Source organism: Dromiciops gliroides, chromosome 4, assembly GCF_019393635.1.
Source record: "Dromiciops gliroides isolate mDroGli1 chromosome 4, mDroGli1.pri, whole genome shotgun sequence".
NCBI classification, from domain to species: Eukaryota; Metazoa; Chordata; class Mammalia; order Microbiotheria; family Microbiotheriidae; genus Dromiciops; species Dromiciops gliroides.
In genome coordinates this window covers 201,896,280-201,921,574 of record NC_057864.1, presented here as the reverse complement: position 1 = coordinate 201,921,574, position 25,295 = coordinate 201,896,280, and the positions used below count along the sequence as shown (strand labels likewise).

At 41.0% G+C, this 25,295-nt stretch overlaps 2 protein-coding genes across 3 annotated transcripts in view; both read right to left on the bottom strand.

Annotated features, from left to right (window-relative positions):
• SLC39A11 (solute carrier family 39 member 11) overlaps nucleotides 1–25,295 on the bottom strand; it is a 493,527-nt gene that overhangs the window by 444,792 nt on the left and 23,440 nt on the right. The gene's annotated exons all lie outside the window — the stretch shown is intronic.
• LOC122753438 (60S acidic ribosomal protein P1-like) lies at nucleotides 223–567 on the bottom strand. Its single transcript, XM_044000832.1, has one exon. The coding sequence runs from the start codon at nucleotides 565–567 to the stop codon at nucleotides 223–225; it is 345 nt and encodes a 114-aa protein (XP_043856767.1).

The following is a 25,295-nucleotide window of genomic DNA, read 5'->3' as shown; positions in this document are numbered from 1 at the left end:
TAAAAGATCTCCCCAGTCTGCAAACCCTGGAATCTTTCATTCTTACTCTTCCGTTACCTGCCACGTACAATCTGCTCCTAAATGTCATCCATTCTAACACTACAAGGTCACTTATACCCATCTCTCCTCTCTACTGATACTGCTACCGCCCTAGTTCAGACCCTTGTTACCTCTTTTTTTTTTCCTAGTTAAGCTTTTTATTTAATGTTTCAAAAAAAAAATTTAGTCAAACAGACCAAAGCCCATGTCATCATCAGACTCCTTGGGTTCTTCTTTTTCTGCTTCCTCTTTTTTCTCCTCAGCTGGGGCAGCTGTGCTAGCAGGAACAGCACCTCCAGCAGGGGCAGCACCACCAGCTATTGGGGCAGGTCCACCAACTTCTACATTGCAGATGAGACCTGCAATGTTTACATTGTTCAGGGCCTTTGCAAATAATCCAGGCCAGAACAGTTCAACATTTACACCTGTGGCTTTAATGAGGCCATTAATTTTATCCTCCGTGACCATAACCTTATCATCATGAAGGACAAGGGGAGAGTAGATACAAGCAAGCCCAGAGACAGCCATTTCGGGAGATGGATCAGAAGAGACTTGTTTGCTGTGGTGCTAGTCTCCAGCTGAAGTGAGGATTCACCCCAACTTGGCTTCAGCTTCCAAAGAAGAACCAAACACCTTATAGACAATTGAAAAGAAAGCTCATTACCACTTACCTGGATTTTTGTGACACCCTTCTTTCACTCTGCCTACAATCTCTCCCCCTCTCAAATCCATTCTATGACACCCCAGACAAAAATATTCTTTCCAAAGCAGTTCTGATGCCTAAAGCACAGTTCACTACCCTATTCAAAAACCATCAATATCTCCCTATTGCCTATCTATTGTCCAAAGCTCTTAAGTTCGGTGTTTCAGGCCCTCCAGAATCTGGTCCCAGCTTACTTCTTCTTCTTCTTTTTTTTTTTTTTTTTGGTGAGGCAATTGGGGTTAAGTGACTTAACCTGGGTCACACAGCTAGTAAGTGTTAAGAGTCTGAGGTCGGACTTGAACTCAGGTCCTCCTGAATCCAGGACCAGTACTCTATCCACTGTGCCACCTAGCTACCCCCCAGCTTACTTCTTAAAGTTAATTTCCTGCTGCTACTCCTCCTGGCATGGTATAATGGCAAGACCAATGGTCTTGGGATCAGAAAACCTAGATTCAAAAGCAGCTCTGATTCCTAGCTATCTGACCATGGGCAAGTCACTTAACCTCAAAGTCACAGTTCAGATGAAGGTTCAGTTGGCCTAGTCTGGGGCCAAGTGTTATCAATAACAATCACCTTTGGTCACCTAGCCAGAGGACCAGGTTCCTAGTTGCTTCCCTCTAACCAGAAACAAACAAAGCCCTTAATTGTGCTGGGCCCTCCCAGGTATCACACAACCAAGACATACCTCCCAGGAATACTAATGAGTAGGCAGATCCTGTGGGTGGGACAAAAACTCATTAAAGAGTAAGGCTATTGAGATGCCAGAGAGTCCCTCACACCTAAGGTCCTGGGCTCCCCCTCCTCCTCTCTCCATGTCTACCAGTTGATTGGGTTGCTCATGATTGGAGAGCAAATATGACATTCACTGAATATATGTGAACTATTTAAATTCCCTGCTGGGAACTAGAGCTGCTGTGTGTCAGCCAAAGTGAATTACATTGTGTTTCTCTTTGCCAGTCCCATATCTCTGCTTATACTGTTCCTTCTGTCCAGAACTCTCAATCTTCCTCCTCTCTTTCTACCTATAGAAATCCTGACCCGACTTTCTGATTTGTAGGCCTGACCAAAGCTGTCAAACTGATCTCCTTCTGACTATGTCACACACACACACACACCCTTTGACAAATTCCAGTGGCTCCCTATTGCATTCAAATATAAGGTAACTTTGAGATGCAAGGTTCTAGAATGGGGGGAGGGGCCCTTAGGCAGAAACTGCATCTTAAGCTAAGTCTTGAAGAAAACCATGGATTCCAAGAAGTGGAGGTGAAGGAGTGTATTCCAAGCATGGTGGGCAGCTAGTAGAAAGGCACAGAAATAGAATGTCACATGTGAGGAAGAAATAGAAAGACAATTTAGCTGAATAGTAGAGTGAAGTGTTCAGAGGTCAGTCTATAAAAGGCTTTAAATGCCAAACAAGAGTTTGTGTATGATCCTAGAGGTAATAGGGAGCCACAGAAATTTACTGAGGATAGGACTTGAAATGATGAGACTTAAACTTTAGGAAAATAAGTCTGGCAGCTGTGGAAGATGGTTTGGAGGGAGAGAAACTAGAATCATGAAGACCAATTAGGAGGCTACTGCAATAGTCCAGGTGAGAGATAATGGGGGGCCTAAAACAGGTGTGTGTGTGTGTGTGTGTGTGTGTGTGTGTGTGTGTGTGTGTGTGTGTGTGTGTGTGTGTGTGTGTGTAGAAACAGAGTCAGAGAGAAGCACACACACAGAGGGAGACAGAGACAGAGACAGAGAGATGGAAGTAGAAAGACCTGACAACTGATTGGATATGTGGGGATGAAAAGGAGAAGACAAGGACGACAACAAGGTTATACAGTGGGGTGACCAAAAGCATTAGCAGTGCTCTCAAGAGAAATAGAAAAGTTCAGAAGACAGGCGACTTTGGTGGGAACAATAAAGAATTCTGTGTAGATACGTAGAGTTTGGGATGCCTCTTGTCCAATAAGAAGTTGATGACGTATGATTACAGTTTAAGAGAGTACCTATAGAAACTGATAGAAAGGATCATTGAACCCATGGGGTCACCAAGTAAGAGATGATATAGAGAAAAGAGAAGAGGACCCAGGACACAGTCTTCAGGTAAACCCACAGTCAGGGGGCTAGTAACTGTCAGAGATGGGTTTTGACCCCATATCTGTCCTGCCTCCCAAGCCAGTCCTCTCTCCATTAAACCATAATGTCCCTCCTAAAAATTCTACCAGGGGCAGCTAGGTGGCGCAGTGGATAGAGCATTGGCCCTAGATTCAAGAGTACTTGAGTTCAAATCTGGCCTCAGACACATAACACTAGCTGTGTGACCCCTGGGCAAGTCACTTAACCCCAATTGCCTCACACACACACACACACACACACACAAAACCAAATTCTGCCAAACACATTAGTCTTATTCTATGGGTATTGGGGGCCACTGGGGGCTTTTTTATTTTTTGTTTGTTTGTTTGGGGTTTTTTTTGCAGGGCAATGAGGGTTAAGTGACTTGCCCAGGGTCACACAGCTAGTAAGTGTCAAGTGTCTGAGGCCAGATTTGAACTTAGGTCCTCCTGAATCCAGGGGCAGTGCTTTATCCACTGTGCCACCTAGCTGCCCCCGTACCAAACACATTAGTGATCATGCTCTTCAAAACCCAAGGCAAATTGCTAAAGGAATTCATATCTGATACTGATAATAATTTCCTTCTAGTGTCAGAGGCAACAGAAGGGAGTCATTTAAAATAATCAGCCAAATGTATAGCCCTCAGCAGGTAAAGCATTTTGTTTCTACTTTAGTATTCATTATGGGAGACTTTCATTCAGTAAATATAAACTAATTTGTGGGAAATTCTCCTAAGGGGTGGATTGGAGTATTCTCACAGATAGGTGCAATTAAACATTGATTTGTTACAGTCAGTGAAAAAGAAGGTATGTAGAGATGGCACCTAAAAAATGTCCTTCTTTGTAAAATCAAATTTAAAAGGGAGAAATCGGTGGACTCAGGACACCAATAATGGCTGGATATCACAACTCTTTATGAAGCATCCTCTCAAACATATCCCTGACATTATGCTAGGAAAGATGGGAATATGAGAATACACAGTCACCTCATCCACAATGTTCCCTCCAACAATGCAAATCACCACCAATCCAGATATGCCCATCCTGGGCAACTTTTAGCCATGCCCTTCTATAACTCGGCCATCAGGGTCAACCCAACGTACTGGGGTCTTCCTCAATTTCTACTGACAGTACAAGTTTCCAGTGGCATACACAGTTATCCCAAAAATCTTCAATGTGACCAACCCAGCTCAGCAACATAGTAGATACAGTGCTGGACTTAAGAGTCAGAAAGACTTGAGTTCAAAGCCAGCCTCAGGTATTTAGTAGCCATATGACCCTAGCCAAGTCATTTAACTTCAGTTTCTCTATCTGTAAAATAGAGATAATAATATCACCTACCTCACAGGACAGTTGTATGACTAAATAAGATAACAGGTAAAGTACTTTGCAAACCTTAAAGTGCTATATAAGTGCTTTCATTATTAACTTTTAAAGCATACATAATATATTTTATTTAACATAAAAGCTAAGTGTTATAAGGATACAGAATATAAACTTCTATTTTGGTCAAATGCAGCTCAATCGGAGATAGGTCACCCAAGACTACTCCTCCAGGCCTTCCTACTACTCCTATTCCTCTGAGTTAGATGCATGGCTCACTCTCCTTGAGTTCAGGAAGCTTCCACAGAATCCCTCATTGTGCCAACAACCATCATCCCCATCAGGATAGAAGTGTGACTCCACCTGTCCAGCAGCTGATCACCAACCCCAAAGGGGCATCTCAGTTCTGAGGTAACCTGGCGTGGCACCCAGCCACCAGTCCATCATCATCATCATCTTTGAAGCGCTAGCCAATTAGTAAACAATTGTACCAGCTGTCAAGGGCTCTCCCCAAAACCCTTTGTCTCTAGTTCCAAGCTGTTTCTAATTCTGGCAGATCAGGGAACAGACCCTGCCAACTTCTGACAGGGAGTTGATTACATGGCACCAATAATCATTCTGGTCCTACCCAGGAAGAGCTCCAAAGATCTTGGCATAATTGCTTAACAAATGCTTGCTGATTGAATGACTGATTGATTAATTCATTTCTCTCAACCAAGAAGAATACCATCCCAAAGCATCAATTTTGGTACTCTCCCCAACCTGAACGGAAAAGAAACAATCAGCGAGTCAAGCCAATGATGCATGGAAAATGTGACTTTAAGGCAAGGGTTCTTAAGTTTTTTGTGTGTCATGGACCCCTTTGGCAGTGTGGTAAAGCCCATGGATGCCTTCTCAAAATGACATTTTTTAAAATGCATAATATACACAGGATTACAAAGTAAACCAAGAACAATGAAATACAGTTATCAATTTTTTTTAAAGTTCAAAGACCTGTAATGATTGGAATGATGCCACCTACTGGAGACTTGCTGTGGGAAAGCTCCACCATGAGGAAAATGCCTCAGAGGGCAAGGCCATGTGGCTTTTCCTTGGCATCAGGAAATGACATTTGCTCATGGGTGCTGTCTATCAAGGCTACTAGCCAATCAACTTGAGGAGCCTCCTATTTTCTGGGAGGGGAGAGGAAGGAGGAAATAGAGCCTGCTCGGAGAGCTCTCACTCTTTTGGGTTCCTGACTTGATGGTGGTGGTGGCGGCAGAGGACTTCATAGGAAATTTGAGGAAAGATAGGAATGCCAGGCTGTTGGAATTCTGTTCTCAATCTTTTTCTTTCTATTTTTCAATAAACTCTTAAAAACCTAAACTCGTTTTATCAGTGATTTTAGTCAGTTTCCCCCAAAACTGAGGGAACAAATTAGAATCCACATTTAGAATCTTAAATTACACAGACCCCAAGTTAAAAAGTCATAAAGGTCAAAAGGGATTATAAAAACAAGAACAATTTAGTTACTGTTATTTTAATGTCAGTAGTCAATAGAGAATGAATGTACCTATATATGAGAGAACATGTATGGGGTATAGATGAATATAAATGGATATATGTGGTTGCACATATTTAGGGGCATGCAAACAGTTGTCAGTCTGCTAGCCCACATCCCCCAAAAGTATCACTGACCAACCATGTTAAGGATCACCTCCTCCAAACTCCAATTTACTTCAGCAAGTACCACTTATGAGCCTATTATGTCAAGTAGGTAACATGGCTAGTAGATGGAGTTCTGGGGCCTAAAGTCCAGGAGGGGGTTACCATCCTGTCTCTGACAATTACTAGTTGTTTGATTCTAGCCTTGGGAAACTCCCTAGGACTTACGTAACTAAGTCACTAACCAGGTGCAATCTGAACTAGGGGAAAGAGTTTTCATACTAGCAGTTTACCTTCATAAATAAAGCATTTATTATGTTCATATATGTACCAAGTAATCCAAACCAATAATACCCTTGTTTGCTGGCCAAGAGAATCCCAGTTAACACATCTCTTCCACACCTGACTTCCCCCATTCCTCCATAAGGTATCAGAGGGACCATAGCCCATCTCTCCCCACACACAGACCTTTCAGCCTATCTTATAAATCTGAAAAATCTTGAAATTAGAGACATTTCCTGGCATAAATACATCCTGATAAATTTAGCATAATTAGATCTGAAACATTTCTGAATTGTTTCATAAAAATAACAAGTGTACCCTCAATTAGTGTTTTCCTTTATCAAGAGGATCAGAAAGATAGGTCTTCTTATATCCCCAGATGGAAGAGTTCCTCATAGCAGATTTAGAGACAATGCCAATATTATCCAGGCATAGGAAATAAGCACATACTCGGGCCTTTTAAATAATCAAAATGAGTCTGAAAAGCCTAAAGAAACTCCATGAATCTGTTTTCTCAATTAATTTGCCTCTTCCCAGGAACAAGTGGGTCAATAGATACCACTCACTAAGGCAAAATGAAATACTATATCCCCTTAAGGATGAGATAACATATGTAAAGTGCTTTGCAAACTATTAAAATGTTATATAAATGCCAGATATTATTATAATCATCAATTATCATCATTTAATGGTTGTTATCATCATTATCATCTCATCATCATCGCAAAACTTCCTGGTTATCTGGATGGCACTGAATTTTCCCAAGGAGGTACATGCAATCTTTCCCTGAAGAGATTTACATGACCCATCCTTCATGAACCAGGCCAAAGAACGGTTGGATAACTGAGCCAAAATAAATAAAAGCTACAGATTCTACAAAATCATCTCTGAGTTGTTGGCTACAGTCCACAACCACAACCACCAAGGCCAGAGCCAGGAAAACAGTATCTTTTTTTCATTTATACCAAGTGCTTCCTATTCAAGCTGCATTAGCCAGGTTACTAATGCATCTCTTTTCTTCTGAGTAAGTAATATGATGTCACATGCCTAGGCTTCTACGGCTACTTCTGGGCATCGGTGTGAGGACATTCTCCAGTTGTGCAAACTGTAACCCAACCAGGACCTTCTCATCTTGTCCCACTCTTATCTGTGGCCTTTCATGAATCAACCACATGGAGACTCCTAACACACTGAAGTCCTTCATCTACATTTCCAGACATTCTAGAGATACCATTGGGACACTTGTGCTATGCATTAACCCTCCAAGCAACCTCCTCACTGCATTTTCCTTTTCCTTTCATATCCTTTTCCTCCACAAAGCCCTACTCTGCTATCTCACTGCATAAAGGTGACCCCGATTCTCAAAGACTGTGTAAGGGCAGTGTAGCCTCCAGCAGAGCCAACCATGCCTGAAAGACTTCACATACACTCCCAGGAAACAGGCTGGGTTTGCTCTCCAAGGAAAAGCCTACCTAAGTACAGAGAGGCTCATCTCCACAAAGTGATGGATTCTTCCCTCACTCATGGCAAAGCATAAAACTTTAAGGCACGAGAGGGGTTAAAAAGATATTTATTACCAAAACTCTAGAGCAACAAAAAACACCTGAAAGGTAGCACAGGGCAACAAGAGCTTTGCCCTTCTAAAACCTTCTCTTGCTAAGTCTCTGGGATGTTCTTTGGTCTGTGGCAATGAGTCACATGGCCAGCCATGTCTCCCTGGAAACTATGGCTCCCCCATACACCTATTGGTTATTCATATTTCAATGTTTCCCTTGGTTTCGGTTTTGTATATTGGCAGAATGGCTGGGGATAAGTCTCTACTTAGTCCCCTAATAGACAAATAAATCCTCCTTACCAACCCCACCTTTCTTTTATAGACAGGAGAGAGAGGAGACAGCACCTGTGATGTCCCTGGTTTACAGAATCCCCCGATGATGGAACTCCCTCTACCAATGCAAGTGGACACCATCTCTGCAGTTTATCATCTCAGAGAACTGCCTAGGGCACTGAGAAGTTAAGAGACTTGTCTAGGATTTGTCAGAAAGGGGAACTGAACTCAAGTTCTCCATCCCCTAGACCTAGCTGCTTCTCACTTGAATACCATATAAATTCTCAGGTACTTGTCTATTAGTGTTTGTTTTTCTGGTTTGTCTGTTTTCATCTTCTCTACAGTCATCAGTGGGGCAGCTAGGTGGCACAGTAGATAGAGCACTGGTCCTGAAGTTGGGAGTACTCGAGTTCAAATCTCACCTCAGACACTAACTGTGTGACCCTGGGCAAGTCACTTTACCCTGACTGCCTTAAACATCCAGAGCCATCTCCAGTCATCCTGATATATATCTTGCCACTGGACCCAGATGGACCTTTGCGTGGCATTCCCTCACTTAAATTCAATTCAGGGCAAGTCATGACATCACCCCAATGTAATGGTTCTCTTCTAGAAAGAAGGACAAACAACAACAAGGGGTATCAGTGGAACTATGTCACACTACAAGGTCCCAATGTATGTTTAAAATGGTCTGTGCCAAGGCAAGGAGACAAGCCACAAACAAAAATGATCCACATGCACTCAGATATGTCACTGGGTAACACAATCACTGTGAAGTCACTGTGGAGCTGTACACTCCAAATAGGGTATACCTGCATTGGGGGACAAATTTAGAAAACATCACCTTTTGGGGCAGCTAGGTGGCGTAGTGGATAGAATACCGGCCCTGGAGTCAGGAAGACCTGAGTTCAAATCCAGCCTCAGACACTTAACACTTACTAGCTGTGTGACCCTGGGCAAGTCACTTAACCCCAATTGCCTCACCAAAAACAGTTTAAAAAAAGAAAGAAAACACCACCTTTTGAAACAGAACCTAAAAAATAATAGATGAGATTTGTCAGCTCCATAAGTAACTGACCCTCTTAGGAAGAAGTGTATTAATCTGTTGCTGATGAGACGAGGATGGTTCTTGAGCATACGTCAAAGAAGCAGTTCTCTTCCAATTCACCCCTCTAAATGTAACTGATCCAAGTTAACCATGACCTTGGAGAGGCTTCATGTTTGTGACAAATACAAACATAAGATTGGGGCTCTTCCCCAAACACCGCATGCCTCCAGACTCCATGCAGATGCAGAGACACCCTACTGTCAATCTGGAGGGTCTGTCAGTCATAAAGGTGAGAGAGACCTTAGGGACCGTCTAGCCTAACCTATCCCTGAACAAGACTCTGCTCCAAGAAATACTTGGGAAGGGGTCGTCCACCCTTTGTTAGAACTCCCCATTAGACAATGAGCTCCTTAAGAGCCTCCTTTCCCAGCACTTTTCCCAACGCTTAGCTCAGTGTCAAGCATATAGAAAGTACTTGATAAATGTCTATGAACTTATTGACTGATTGGTAGAGAAGTCATTATCTCCTGAGGCAGCCCAATCTCCCCAGGGGCAGCTCTAGTGGTAGTTAGTTTTTTCTTCCATTAAACTGAAATTTGCTTCTATATACCTTCTACCCATTGCTCCTACTTCTGTCCTCTGGGACAGAGCAAATGAGTCTAATCCCTTTTACATATGATGTTCCCTCAAATACTTGAAGATAGGCACCCTATTCCCCTTAGGTCAGGGGTTCTTAATCTGTGGTCCACAGAAAGATTTCAAGGTATCCATGAACATGGATGGGGAAAAAAAATACATCTTTATTTCAATATAACTTGTTTACAATCCTACGTATTTTATGTTATACATTTTTAAAATTCTTCTGAGAAGGGGTCAACAGGCTTCACCAGACTGCCCAAGGTGTCCAGGACACAAAAATGTTTAAGAACCCCTGCCCTAAGTCTTCTCCTCCCTTGGCTAAACATCCCCAAGTCCCTTCAATCAATGCCTATGTGGCATAAAGCTGAGGCCTGTCACCGTGCTGGCTGGCCTCCCTAAAATATGGTACACAGAACTAAAAGTGACACTCCAAATGTGACTGGGCCAGGGAAACACACAACAGAATCATCACCTCCCCATTCCTGAACAACAGCTTTCTTGGGTGTCATATCATTCATCATGCTGCCTTATATGGCATTTGGAATCTACTCAAACCCTTAAGTTGTTTTCTGATGAGCTGTCTAGTCAAACCTTCCTTAAACTGTACTTAAAAAGTTGATTCTCTGTACCCAAATTAATCTCTTTGAGCTCATTGTCCTAAGAATAATAATACCCATAAACATAGGGTTGAAAAAGAAGGTTTGAAGGGTTGGCTATGACATCAAGAACACCTGGGTGCAAGTCCTGGTTGGTTACCATGAGAAAGTGATTTAACCTCTCCTCATCCCCAGGCAACTTTCTAAGACCAAGTTACAGAAGAACAACCAATTTCTATCAACAGAGAGAGTTTCCACACTGGAGGTCCTCACATAGATGAAACCACAGTTCTGGACCAAAATAATGAAACAAAACACAGAGATATTGTAAGAAGCAACTGAAATATTAGACATGGAGAGAGGAATTTTGTTCAAGTACAGGTTCTAAAATGGATATAATGGGTAAACATATCCCACCCTACAAACATAAGGTTTTATTATTTTTGAGTTATATTAACCCATGAACACTCTTCCTACCTGCTGGTTCATCATGCCTTATATCAGTTGCACCTTCATTTAAACTTACAAGTACTGCCAAAACACATGCTCTCTATCTACTTAAAAGCATAGGCAATCACCACGGGTCTTTTTCTCCCTTTTAAATACAGTATTGCCCTTGATAATGCATTTATCGTACATGTGTATGCATATACGTATGTTATATGTGTTTAGTATAATATACATATATATTAGTAAAATATGTAGGTATGTACAATGGGATATATATATTTTTTTAAACACCCCACCCCACCCCCAATTCTCCCTGGGAACTAACTCATTTAGCTCCAGAGCTATGACAATTGATTTCATCACAGGAAGAGCAAAGAGTTTCCTGAACTGAAAGAGGGGACTGAAGAAATGCCACAGTACAGAAAATGTGATGTGGCTTCTCCTTCTTTCCCCTCTCTCCCTAGCCCAGTGGTGTAAGAGAAAGTGCTCCTATGATCCCAGAGAGAACTGCTACCCCTGCTATTTCCCCATAATCCCTGAAAAGTTGGCATCATTTTCCTATTTGCCAAGTCCTAGGGAAATTGACTCGGGCCAAAGCCAGGCCTCAGATCAAGAGCTTGGGTACCCAGACAGCAAAGGTCAAGTTTCAGGGGGACAAGCTCTCAAAGCACTTTGATTCCCAATGTTTTTCTCCTTTTTACCCCTTTCTCTGAAGGATGAGGGAAGAGCTTCTAACAGTCATAATAAATAGGATCAGAGGGTCATAGATTCAGAGCTAGAAGGATTCTGAGGCTATCTAATCCAAGGTCTTAATTTTACAATTGAGGAAATTGAGGTGCAGAGAGGAATATAACTTGCTCAAAGTCACACAGATAATAAGTAACTGGCAAAACAAGTTAATTGATCAATTAAGGGTGAATCAATCAACAAGTGTTCGTTAAGCACCTACTATGTGCCAGGTATTGTGCTAGGAACTGGGATGCAAGTACAAGGAATGAAACAATCAATATTCCCAAGGAGTTCACATTGTAATCAGAGAGTTGACAAATACATATATAAATATACATGGCATATACAAAATAGTTAAATATAAGGTAGTTTGGAGGGAGGGCACCAAAGGTTGGTGAAATCAGGAAACGCTTCATGCAGAAGATGGTTCTCCAGCTGCATCTTTTGTTTTTTGGGGTTTTTTTGTTTTTTTAGTGAGGCAATTGGGGTTAAGTGACTTGCCCAGGGTCACACAGCTAGTAAGTGTTAAGTGTCTGAGGCCGGATTTGAACTCAGGTACTCCTGACTCCAGGTCCGGTGCTCTATCCACTGCAACACCTAGCTGCCCCTCTCCAGCTGCATCTTAAAGGATATGAGGGGATTCTCTGAGGCAGAGGTAAGAAAGGAATGCATCTCAGGCATGGGGGACAGCTTTTTGTGCCAAGGCACAGAGATGGGAGGAGGGGCCTTTGTGAGGAACAGAGAGAAGGCAATTTGGCAGGATCAAAGTGGGATGTCCAATGAGGAAGAAAAGACATGTTGGGAGCCAGGTTGTGCAGGGCTTTATTTCTTTTTCTTTATTTTTGTACAATTAACAAACTTTTGTTTTCTCATCCTCCTATATCCCTCTTCGACCTGGAGGAGATTCCCTATAACAAATATACAAACAAATATGCAAATATACAATATACAAACATGTTTGTATAATAAAATATATAAACAAATATAACAAAGACAAGCAAAACAAATTCCTGCCTTGAACTTGTCAAAAAAAAAAAATGGCTATCTCTCTTTTTTTTTTTTTAAGTGAGGCAATTGGGGTTAAGTGACTTGCCTGGGGTCACACAGCTAGTAAGTGTTAAGTGTCTGAGGTCGGATTTGAACCCAGGTCCTCCTGACTCCAGGGCCAGTGCTCTATCCACTGCGCCACCTAGCTGCCCCAAAATATGGCTCTCTCTATACTCTGGGTCCATCCTCTGTCAGGAGGTACTTAGCATTCTTCACAATCAATCCTCCAGAATCATGGTTGATTATGACACTAATCAGAGGTCTTAAGTCTTTCCAAGTTGTCCATTTTTACAATATTGTTAAAGTATAAATTGTTCTCCTAGTTTCGTTCATTTCATTCTACATTAGTTCTTCCAAATCACTTTAGATTTGTCATTTCTAATGCATAACGACGTTCCATTACATTCAATAATATAATTTGTTCAGTCATACCCCAGTTGATGGGTACGTACCCCTTTAGTTTCCAGTTCTTTGCAACCACAAGAAACTGCTCTAAATATTTTTATACATGTTAGACCTTTTCTCCTTTCTTGGATCTCTTTAGGATATATATCTCATAGTAGTATCACTACATGCACTGTTTAGCAACATTTGGGGCATAGTTCCAAATTGCTTTCCAGAATGGCTGGACCAATTCACAGCTCCAGCAACAGTGCATTAATGTGTTGTCTTTCTGTAGCCCCTCCAACATTTGTCATTTTCCTTTTCTGTCAACTTTGCCATGTGAGTGCGAGACAACCACAAAACTGCTTTATGAAAAAATGCTTCAAATCATTAATAGAGGAATGCAAAGTAATAATAATAATAATGCATTCCTCTATTAATGATTTGAAGCATTTTTTCATATGCCTTATAGCTAGCTTTGATTTCTTACAGTGAGAACTGCCTGTTCATATCCTTTCATTAGGTGGCAACCATACCAATTCTTGGCCTAAGAATTTTGAATCAGTTCCATACAGACACACACACATATACAAGAAATGAGCCCTTTATCAAGGAAACTTGCTACAAAGATGTTTTTTCCCCCGTAGTTAACACTCCCTCCCAATTTTGGCTACATTAGTTTTCTTTGTGGAAATACCTTTTAATTCCATATACTCAAAGTTGTTCATTTTATCTTTTGTGTTCCTCAATCCTTTGTTTGGTTATAAACTGCCCGCCCTATCCATAAATCTGAAAGATAATTTTTTTCCTTGCTCCTCTAATTTGCTTATAAGGTGACCTTTCATGTCTAGGTCATATATCCATTTGGAGCTTATCTAGTTAAATGGTGTGAGGGAGTTCACCTAAAGCTAATTTCTGCCAGATTGCTTTCCAGGTTTCCCAGAAGTTTTTGTCAAATAGTCTTTACTCCAGTAGCCAGGGTTGTTAAATTTATTGAATACTGGCCTACTAGGCTCATTTGCTTCTGTATGCTATGTCTGTGCAGAGTTTATATTTTACCCAAGAGGCAATGTAAAGCCTTTGGAGTTGATTGAGTAAAGCAGTCACATGGTCAGACCTGGGTTAAAGAAAATTACTTTGGAAAGAGTGTGCAGGATGGACTCAAGCAGGCAGAGACTGTAGGCGAGGAGACCAATTAGGCTCCAATCATCTAGTGGAGAATTGATAAGAGCCTGAATTAAGGTAGCATCTGTGAGTGGAGACTCAGTTCAGGTTGCTGCATAAGGTCCAATACAGCCCATGTTCCCAAAACAAACTGAGTAAGTTCTTATTAACAAAAAGGGCACAATCGGCTATCTAGTGCTGCCCCCGCTCCCACATAGAGTTCTGACTCTTTTTATTAGGAAGCAGTTGTGCCCCATAGATGTTCAATTCCACAGGGAGGTAGGAGCTAGGGATTGTGAGGCTTGTCACTCCAAAGAAAGCACTTTGCTACATTTAGCATCAAACACTCTATCACGGCTTTCTTTCCTATGCAAACATATCAAGGCCTTAAGACATACTCCAGGGAAAAGTAGGAACCAGCACCTCTCAGTACCTAATTACTGCTCTCATCACCATGCAGGAGAAAAATGAAACCAATTCCCTAGTGAATATCATGGCTGTTTAGTTCTGACACCATAGACATAGTATGCTACTGTGGCCAAAAAATAAAAACAAAAAAAGTCACATCATCTTTCATTGCCGGAGGCCATGTTCTTTGTACATTCATGAGATTAGCTAATAATTGAGGTAGCAAAATCCCAAGCAGAGGAAGGACAAGGATAAAATCCTCTGCTCCCCCATTTGCTTGCCCCAGTGGGGAAAAAGCCCCTGGTGGTAAGTCTAATCAGAATCTGAAGAGATCTTTTGGTGAAACCCTATTCCTTGCTAGTAACAGATTTCTAGCACACCAAATGTTTAACAGGTGTTGCCACGACAACAGAGCTAAAGTCCTAAGAGTTTGGAACAAAATTTTTCCCCTCCATACACCCAGGGCAGGCCTAATGTTTTTCTCCACTGCTTACAAATATTCAGCAACTAAAGGTTAATCGGGGCCTTGAATTAATAGCTTCGGTTTCTGAGCCACCAAATTGGACAGTAGTTTAGAAATGGCTCTATTGCCTCCTAACAGGAGCAAGTGCCCGAAAGAAGGCTGAGAATCAACACAAATAAAATGTGGAGAAAGTGACTGACATAACTGTCTCTCTGTATAAAAGTACTTCTGTGTAAATAGCAATGTGAGGTCACTGGGCATTTAAAAGATCATTAAGTAGCTAAACCAATAACAATGGGCCCAGATGGTCTTCCCTGAAGAGCAGAGAAGGGAATGATCTCAGCAGAAGAAACCTGTGCCATATCAATAACCCACAAGAGGTTACCATGGTGATCACTGGCTAATACGAGGATACCAACCCACCCGGATGAGGCAGACACTGACACGAGCCTAAAAGATTCTCCCATTCTGAATACTAGGATGATGGCACCAACAATTCTCACCGGACCATCAAGAACTACCCTCCCATGATTCCCCATCACCTTCCTAAGTGATTTCCCTGATCCCAAGACAACTTTCCCCCTATGTTCACAAACGTAACTTCCCAAGGAAGAAACAAGAGGTCACTTCTACAGGAAAAGTGCATCTTCAGGACCTCTCTAATACTATTGGGCTTCCAGGCATAACGGCCTTAGATTGTTGGCTCCCTACCCTTATAAGTAACTCTCTGATAAAAAATTTAATTTAATCTAATTTAAAAACCAAGTCACATGTATTGAAAAAATCTTTCAGTGCAGAATGAATCACTCGTTTTCAGACAGGGCCAATGTGTGAATTTGTTTTGTTTGATTATACTTATTTGGCACAAGGGAGGGTGTTGGGGGTTGCGGGGAAATAGAATCGTTGGATGTGAGGAAATAATTATGCCAAAAAAGAAAGAAAGAAAAACATCAATAAAACATTTTTTAAAAAATATACAAAAATTAGCAGAAGGAAGTTCATCAGGGGACACAGACAAGCCAGGCAGTACTGGTATTAGCATGTTAAATGTAATATATAATTTCATGTAGCATCCCTTTGAGTGGCATCCTAACAGACATCCTTGTGCTGCATGCAGCATATCCAAAGGGAGTCGTGGCTCTGTATTGGCTGAGACACTGCTGAGCACAATATTGTATATATAGGACTTACTTGAGTAGTTACAGAGACAGCTGGTGGGAGAGTCACATGGAAAGAAGCAGTCAAGAGAGCTAAACATGCTGGATAACAGTCTGAGCCCTGCCCCCAACACACCAGCCTAACATCTTCCAACCATCCAATGTGGTTGCTCATAGGCCTCCTTCTAAATTCTTTGACACAGTCTGGTTAGACTGGGACAGAGGGAGGAAAAGGGCCACATAGACAGAGACAGCCTAAATGACTAATGGATCCATTAAGGGCACCTTCTAATATAAAAGGAAGACAACCAATCCTGGTGTTTATCCTGGCTGGCCTACTCAGATTGTTTTCAAAGGCACCAGTGTCTACTTACAGTGCCCTGGTATATTAGTAAAAGGCTCCAGCTCCCTTTATTGACCTTACTGACCCTAATTTCCTTGGGTCATTTATAATCAGATCACAAAGCCCCAGACAGGCCTGTTAGCCCGGGATTATCAGATATGCTATTTCACTTTTTATAACCAGAATCAATATGAAAACCTTGAGTGGCAATGCAATAATGGTCAGGGGACATGAATGGCCCATATCCTCTGTCCTCTGTCCTCAAAATCAGCTCTGCAGCATAGCAGTCGATGCTTCTGTCTCTGTTCCTTGAAATTCCTGACTGGCCTATAGATTCATCATGCACCCAAACAATTCTACCATAGGAGAGCAACAGAGCTTCTGCAAAGGCTCTCCCCATCCCCTACCCTCCACCAACATTAAACAAGGAAATCCATTGAGTGAGTCCACCATAGGTTGGTTACTACAGAAAATATGTACATGTATAGGAAAGTCCCCTTATTATTTGGGAACATTCATGTCAACTTCAAACTGAGTCCTGTCCTGCTCATTTTTCATTGACCATCTACAATATATACATACATATCCTTCCCTAGATAAGAACAGGAAAGGATGTTTTAAAAGCATCTAAAAGAAAAAGTTAAAAAGATAGCCTGGAGGGCACACAACAATATCCTAAGCCCACACCCTCATCCAAGTCAGGTTACTTTTTCCTTAAAAGGTATTAAGCTGTCCTCAGGACTTGATTGGGTCAGGAACTCTTGACTCAGACTACTGGTATCATTTCTGAGTCCCCAGGAGTACATAAAAATCACAAGGAGCTCCAAGTGTCCTCTGAAATTTGGCTGACAGAACACAGTGGATAAGGGAGTTTGCTCAGGTTTATCACTCAAGGTCCCCTAGATGCATATCTTTGTTGACTCTCCTTCCTCTACCATGCATAAATACGTTTTCTTTTGTTAACTCTTAAATAACCTACAAATATCTTGTTTTGTTCAAATGATGGACATAAAGCATCAGGAGACTTAGACAGAGTCTGGCCCATCCCAGAACTGAGCCTGCCCCAGAATGTCCTCCACCCCTACTTACAAAGGCCAGCCAGAGCTCCAGACAATAGAAGGAAACACAGGTGAACCAGTATGAGGACAGCACAGTTAGATGCTTTACAAAGACTTTTCCTGAGCTTTAGGAGGGAGATAAGGAGGTAAGTAGGAGAAGAGAAGGGAATATCCACTAAGGTAAAGTCCGGAGTGCTCACTAAAGGGGTACGCACCAGCAAACCACCAGCAGCTCAGCAGACTAATGGGAATGTACATGTGTTTTTCCACAGAGACAAACACTATATTTTTCATCATTGCATAGAGAAGATAATATATATCATTTCCTCCCCCACAGTTTGTAATGACATTGGAAATCTGAAGCATGAAATTGAAAAGGAAAAAATACAATAATAATAATAATAATCTGACTCCTTATTGAAGTGTTCCCTCTCCTCTCTGTCTCCCCCCCCCCCATCTCCCAACTCCTTCCTGCTGGAAAGTTCTCCTTCCCTCTTAATGCAGAACATGAGGTTAAAATGCACGGGGGGGGGGGGAAGAAAGTCATTGACCTTCCCAACAAAAGATCACAGTGACAGAGTAAGGAACACAAGGTCAATAGTAAAGAGATTTCCCTGGAATCATGCAGACCTGTCTTCTGAAGCCCTGGGGGCCCATGAGCAAGTCTATCTGTCTTTCTCTGTCTTCTGTCTCTGTATCTCTGTCTCTGTCTCTCACACACACACACACACACACACACACACACACACACACACACACACACACACACACACGCTATGCCTCTATGGTTTGTGGTTCAGCATCACCCACAAAGTATGAATTTAAAGACATTTAAATATTGCTTTAAAAAACCGACCATTCAAGCACTCAACAAATTCTGATTTTTGACTCTACTGTATACAAATTATAGGCCAGTAAGCTTGACAATGACTTGTAGGAAAACTCTAGATTGATCACTAAAAAGATGGTTGCTGAATCTCTAGAAAGGAAGCAGTGATTACCAAAGGCCAGTATGGCTTCATCAAGAAAACATCATTCCAAACTAACCTCATTTCTTTTTCTGACAGGATTGGTAATTAGTAGGTGAGATGAATGCCGTGGATATAGTTTATCTAGATTTTAGCAGAGCTTTTGATCCAGTATTTCATATTATTTTTATGGATAAGATAGAGAGGTATAAATAATCCAATCAGGTAGATTCAAAACTGAGTGGACAGCTGGACTCAAAGATTAAGGCAAGAGGTCTGTAAAGGAGGACCCCAGGAATCTGTTCTTGGCCTCATGTTGTTTGGCATTTTTTTTTCAGTAACTTGAATAAAGGTATGAATGGTACCATAATGGAAGAAACATTGAGCAGGGTTCCTGCCGTGTTGATTATGATAGTTTATTTTTTTCCTTAACAAAAGGCAAAGAAACTGTCCCCAAGGCATGATTGGCTCAGAGGATTAAAGCTGGAGCTGCTGATGTGGCTCCCTGGTAACTAAGGGAATAATAGAGGTTAGCCCACAAAGGGTCAGTGCACAGGCTTGGCAGACATCCCACAGCTGCCCAAGTCACCACATCCTGCCTTGGTGACCAAACCCATTTCTGTGAGGGGGTTAGGGGGAAGACGAGGTCACATCTGCCCAAGCCAAGTACTATATCCTTGAGTATCTTCCATACTTTTGTATGCTCTGGCTAAGTAAACCTTCTTTTGTTAACTATTAAATTTTCCACAAGTTTCATTCATTCCCATACTAACCCTGAGCTTCTAGATTGTTTTGAGTCAAGCCTGACATACAACAATATATTATAGATGACACAAAGTTAGTAGAGAGAGCTAACACAAGAGCTGAATCACTGGACTGAATCTAATAAGATGGAATTCAGTAGAGATAAAGTCTTGCGCTTGGGCATAAGAAACTCAGCTTCACAAGTATAAAACAGGAGAAGGATCATCTGAAAAAAATTGCCCTGAAAAAGATCTGAGGGCCTTAGAGGACTGCAAGGTCAATGAGTCAGCAGTGTGATTCAGCAGCCATAAAAGCTAATGCCACCTTGGGCAGCAGTAAGAGAGACATGGCTTCCATTAATAGGGAGGTAACATTCCCACTGTGCTCTGCCTCCCTCCAGCCTCATCTAGAGCATTGTGTTCAATTCTGGACACCACAGTTTTAAAGTTGGAGAGTGTCTACAGGAAGACAACCAGGATGGCAAGAGCCTTGGGTCCATCTCATAAGTGTCAATCTAAGGGACATGGCATATTTAGGCTGAAGAAGAAAAGACTTAGGGGGAACAGATATCTAGTTTCACATATATGAAGCCTGTCACGGAGAGGAGAAACTATATTTGTTCTTCTGGGCCCCACAGAACAGAACAAGGAGCAATACAAGTGGAGGCTGTAAAGAGGCAAACGGGCTTGATGAGAGGTAAAATTTCAAAGCAATGAGAATTACTCAGAAGTGGGATGAGCAGCCTGGACAGCAGATGGGCTCCCGTCCCTTGGAGGGCTCCAGCAAGAAGCTGGACAACCTCTCAGTGATGAAGTTACAAGTGGGGATTCCTTTTGTGCATGGATCGAATTCAGGATCAACTTCCACCTCTCATAGTCTAGGATCTAGTGACATGCAAAGCATTGTGTCAGATGCTTTTGTCACTTGAGGCTTTAAAAAAGTACATGTAAGCAAGTCTCTACTGAAATCCTAGGCCTCAACCATGAGGATACTGTATATCCAGGGGTGGTGTTCATAAGATGAGGCAGAAAGAAATGGAGGGACTGCTTCATTGAAGGGGCTGCCAGAGACAGCTGAAGCTGGCATGAGGCTAGGGAGAGGCACAGTCAGTCATAGAACACATTCATGAATCCTTCTTATAGTCTTCCACTGAGGTGGAAAGTACACAAGAAATGGCTGTTCTACCTGCTAGACCACTAGCTGGGTACCCTGCTAAAGGAAGGCCGAGGCTCACAGCAAAGAAACACCAAGTGTGTTAGCCCACTGTTTGTCGATCCACACTGGCGCACAGTACAGGAGGAGCTCCACAAAGCAAGGCCTGGGCATTCCCCACCGCTGCTTGAAATGAGGCAAATGACCCCTAGTGCTCTGGGGCATTCTGATCCTGCCCGGCAGGGACACACACGGCACCTCCCTTCTCCACAGGGCAAAGTATTGAGTAAGTGTCCCAGACTTCACCCTCGGCGTTCCTCTGAGGTGAGCTAAGAACAGCTTGGATCCCTGCCGCCCTACAAGGAAGAAAGCCAGAGTGGAGAGAAACGAGCAATATCCCTATTAGGCCCAAGCCTTAATAAAATTGATCATGCTGTATAATATCCTTCTGGAAGAGCTACACAATTCAGCTCAGCATATTTTTAAAATATCTCCCTCTTCCGACACAGCGAGCAAGCTCCATAAGTCTGAGCCTGTGATCCAATTCTCCAGCCAATGAGGAGGCAGCACAGGTGTAATTATCCAAAAACGCCCCATCCACCATCAGTGGACCAGCCAAGACTTCTGGTAGGCCTAGCGCCACCCCAACCTTAATCCACCTTTCTACCTCTCTAACGATAACTTCTGGGTCATTGTATTTCAATATAAAAGTTCCCTCTCTACCTACGCATTCTACCTCCTACAAGACCTAGATCTCATTCTACTGTGAAAGGGGCACAATGGCCAGAGTACTGGTCTTCAGATCAACTTAGATATTTACTAGCAGTGTGACCCTGGACAAGTCACTTAACCTCTCTCAGCCTCGGTTTCCCCATCTGTAAAAAGGGGGTAATCATAGCACTTACCTCCCAGGGTCAGTGTGAGGATCAAATGATATATAACATTTGTAAGCTGCTTTGCTAACTTTAAAACATGATAGAAATACTAGCTAAGTGCATTTCTTCTTGTTCTCTCCTTGGTAGAATAAGAGAACAGCTGGTCACCTCCCTTCATACAGACTTGGCGACCATTATTTTTAAAGTACATCATTAACTTCCAACAGTGAACAAGTTATTAAGAGAAAACATAATTCTCCATTTGCTGCACAAAGCAGCTTCAGCCAAAACCTTTTTATGAAAATTATGTCTCTGAGGAAACTAACTCTCCATGGCATTAAATAACATGTAATGAGTTGTTCTTTCACGCCTAGAGGTGGATTTCCCCGGCTGGTGGACATTCTTTCTTTTTGGGGGTCTTATGGTCCTATTTAGCCCACACCTGCCTCCCACAGAATCATAAAATCCCATGTTCCTGCTCATTTGCCCCCCACAGCTGGAGTTCATTCAACATCATAATCTCATAGGTGGAAATGAATAATCAATACAAAATAATTAATCACATCAGCCTCTTTTATTACACTAATCAGGTTTGCAATGGAACTCTCTCCATTTTCCAAGCCCCAGAATGAGTTATATGGCTATGGAAGTAGAGTCAGGGAACTGGAAAAGGAGAAGATGAGCTTCCAGGGCTAAAGACTAGAGGCACGGCACTTGACTGCAGCTGTCTGGATTTCTCCATCTGCCCTAGTACCAAAAGAAAAAAATTACCAAGTCTGAGCAAAAGGATTTTAGGAAGGCTAAGTCCCAGTAACAGTCCCCCTGAAGTGGCCTCATCCCTCAAATTCATCGCACTACAAATTTCCATTCAGCTGGAACCAACTGCCATATTTTACATATAATTATGGGTTCAACAGTTTCTAATTCCTATGACCACTTCAGGGGAGTTGTTATTTACACTAATCGGTGTGACCTGGCTATTTTTCTTTAATAACAAAGAATCTATAGTATCATGAAGGAGCTGGTGTATATCAGATCATTTAGGGTGGATTCTAATTCTGAGTTGCCATGATTCTATGACTCTTTAACAAAGAACTTAAATCTCAGAGCATCAAAACCATCACAATCATATCTCCTCCACAAAACCTTCCTTGATTGTCCCCAGAAATAGGGAGCTAATAATGCATGCATGACTTACTATCACACAGGGTTGTTGGGAGAAAACTCCTTCATAAACTTTGGTTCAAGGGTTCTGAACTTTTTTTGTGTCATGGATCCCTTGGTCAGGAGTCTGGGGAAGAACAGTGATTTTAAATGCATTTAAACGCACCAATTATATTAAAAGACAGTCATCAAATTACAAAACAAAACAAAAAAAAAAACAAAAAAACAAGTTCAAGAACCCCAGGTTAAGAATTCCATGTCTTAAGGTGTTAAATCAATAGCGTCTCCAAAGTTGTTTTTTTTTAATTCATGTGACTCTATCAGTAATATATATTACAGAACAATATTACATAAATTGTAAATTTCAAAGAGAAAATGTCAAAGGATAAGAATGAAGATGAAATTAAACTATATTTTAAAAATAGGGGGCAGCTAGGTGGCACAGTGGATAGAACATCAACCCTGGATTCAGGAGGACCTGAGTTCAAATCCGGCCTCAGATACTTGACACTTACTACCTGTGTGACCCTGGGCAAGTCACTTAACCCCAATTGCCTCACCAAAAAAAAACCAAAAACAAATAAAAAATAGGAGTCATTTATTAATGGTACAAAAAGCCTTTTTACTCTCACTTTAAAATTTTTTATTGATACCAATATTTTTAGCAAGAACAATGTTAATGAATGTGCTTCATTATTTTGGAGTTGGGTTTAGAGATGCAGTATTTCAAAGATCTAGTTTTAGGCTTCTTTCATTTCAGTACTTGGTTTTAGTGGTTGTCAGAATGAAAAAAAAATACCTCAAAAAGAGATATAGATCTAAACAGAAGTACATCATTGGCTGAGTTTGCAAAATTGTCTCTATTTTCTCCAATGCCAGTTATTTTTTAACAAACTAACTGAAAGATGTCGTATTGTTAATAAATGGGTCTAAAACCCAGCAAAATTCTTTGGAAGGTTTTTCAGTTTCCAAGTTTATTAAGTGTACCGAAAAGAGTTTGGTATAGATGACATAAGTCATCTTCTGCAACAAAAGCTTAGCTTTTAAATGTCCTATTAATCGTAATGGCTTCATACTATCATCAAATAGCTGAAGACACAATATAAATTTAGAACAAGGTTTATGGCTAAGTTTTAAATTGTTGTAAATTCATATTTCAAATCATTTTCTTAATATTTTTTTTGCAAACTCTAATGATACTATCATTTTTTTCTTGTAGTGTGCATTCTAGGAGAAGAGTTTGCTTTGCTCTTTTCTTATTCATTTGAGGTTGTATTTTTAGTATTATCTTCAATCTGAGGTTTCTTAGAAATCATTTTATGCCACATGGCCATTTTTATGGATTAATTTAAACTATTCTGTAAATCCACTTAACTGGGCAAAAGAAACTACAATCCATCAAAATGGGCAAATGAATGAGTGACAGTGGCATTGTCAAACCCCTCCATGTTGTGGAATTCCCATTCTTCCTTCTGGCTATCTCAACTACTATATGTGACATATGATTATCTTAATTAATTTCTTTGTTTTTTAGATAAGAAATATAAATCGATCTTCTAGTCTGTTCCTCCCAAATCCTAACAAATGGAGACCACTGGGCTAGATAAATATAAGCTGCAACTATTATTTTAATTAATACTGCAAATACCACTTATTGTAGTCCCAACCTAAAAATAACTGAAACACTTCATAACTACCCATCCCCTACAAAGAGAGTTACTAACCTTTGCCAAAATTATTATCCCCTCTTTATAATGAATTGCAATTTAAAAGAAGAAACAAGACAAAAAAACCTCTTAATGAACAATCTACTTCAAACCCTTGTAGATTTGGAATTTTTTTAAGTGAAAAAACTACATATGAGTCTCCCAAGAGATTAAGTGAGTTATCCAAGAACACACACACCAAGCTAGTTTGTTAGTATTAATAGCAATGCTCAAACTAAAGCCAAGGAGAAAACACAGGCTCTGTGAGACATTCGACATTGAAGTGCTTATGCTTACAAAGTAAGCATGTATTAAGTGCTTACTCTGTGCCAAGCACTGTGCTGCCCCAAGTGACCTTTGATAATCATATTCCCAACAATAACAATTTACATTTAAATACAGTTTTAAGGCTGCACGATAACTTCTCTGGGCCTGGGTCATATCATGTATACATTCTATGATTCTAAGTAGAAAATAATGGCTACTTGTATTTTTAAAAACATGATAGTGAAATATTAGAAATAACCCAGTTGACCCTCTACTGGAGACAGCTGACTAAATTATAGACTACATAGGCAATGAAATAATATTGCACCACAAAATACAGATGAAGAATTCAGAAAAACATGAGAAAAACTTAGAGAAGTGAAGTCAAGTAAATCATGAACCAGGAGGACAATCTACACAATGACTTCCATAATGTTGACAAAAATATTATTAAAGGTCAGCCCAACGTAAACAAATGGCAATGACCAATCTCATCCTGGAGACTAAAGGATGAGCTACACTTCCCATCTCTCATCTGAGAGGACTACGGGCACTGTCTGAAGCAATCATACAGGCTACCTATTTTATTTAACTATTTTATTTATTTTATTCTTTTTTATAAGAGAGAGTTCGATTTAGGGGAGGGAGTATAAGTCAGGAACAAAATTAATACTTTTTTTTAAGGCAATGATCTCTGGGGAAAAAAAAAGAAAAATATTGTACCTTCCTACTTCCTCAATTCTCCATCCTCAACTTAATTTTCCTATTAATGCTTAAAGCAAATTTCAAAGCTAGCAGTAGGAATTCTGAAAGGAAAGATAACAAAGACAACAAGACTTGAATTAGGGATTTGAGTCACTGTTTAATTAGCTGCAAAGATCCTTGGTCAATCTTGAAGTAAAAGGGTCAAGGGAACTATTTGAAAAATCTTTTAAAGGGGAAAAAAACCCAACCTAATTAACCTCTTCAGGACTTTCCTTGCTATAAAGCAACTAGCCATTCTTACTGCCTT

Bases quoted from the DNA above. Each gene is read 5' to 3' on its own strand.
- LOC122753438 (XM_044000832.1), bottom strand. From the start codon at position 567: ATGGCTGTCTCTGGGCTTGCTTGTATCTACTCTCCCCTTGTCCTTCAT.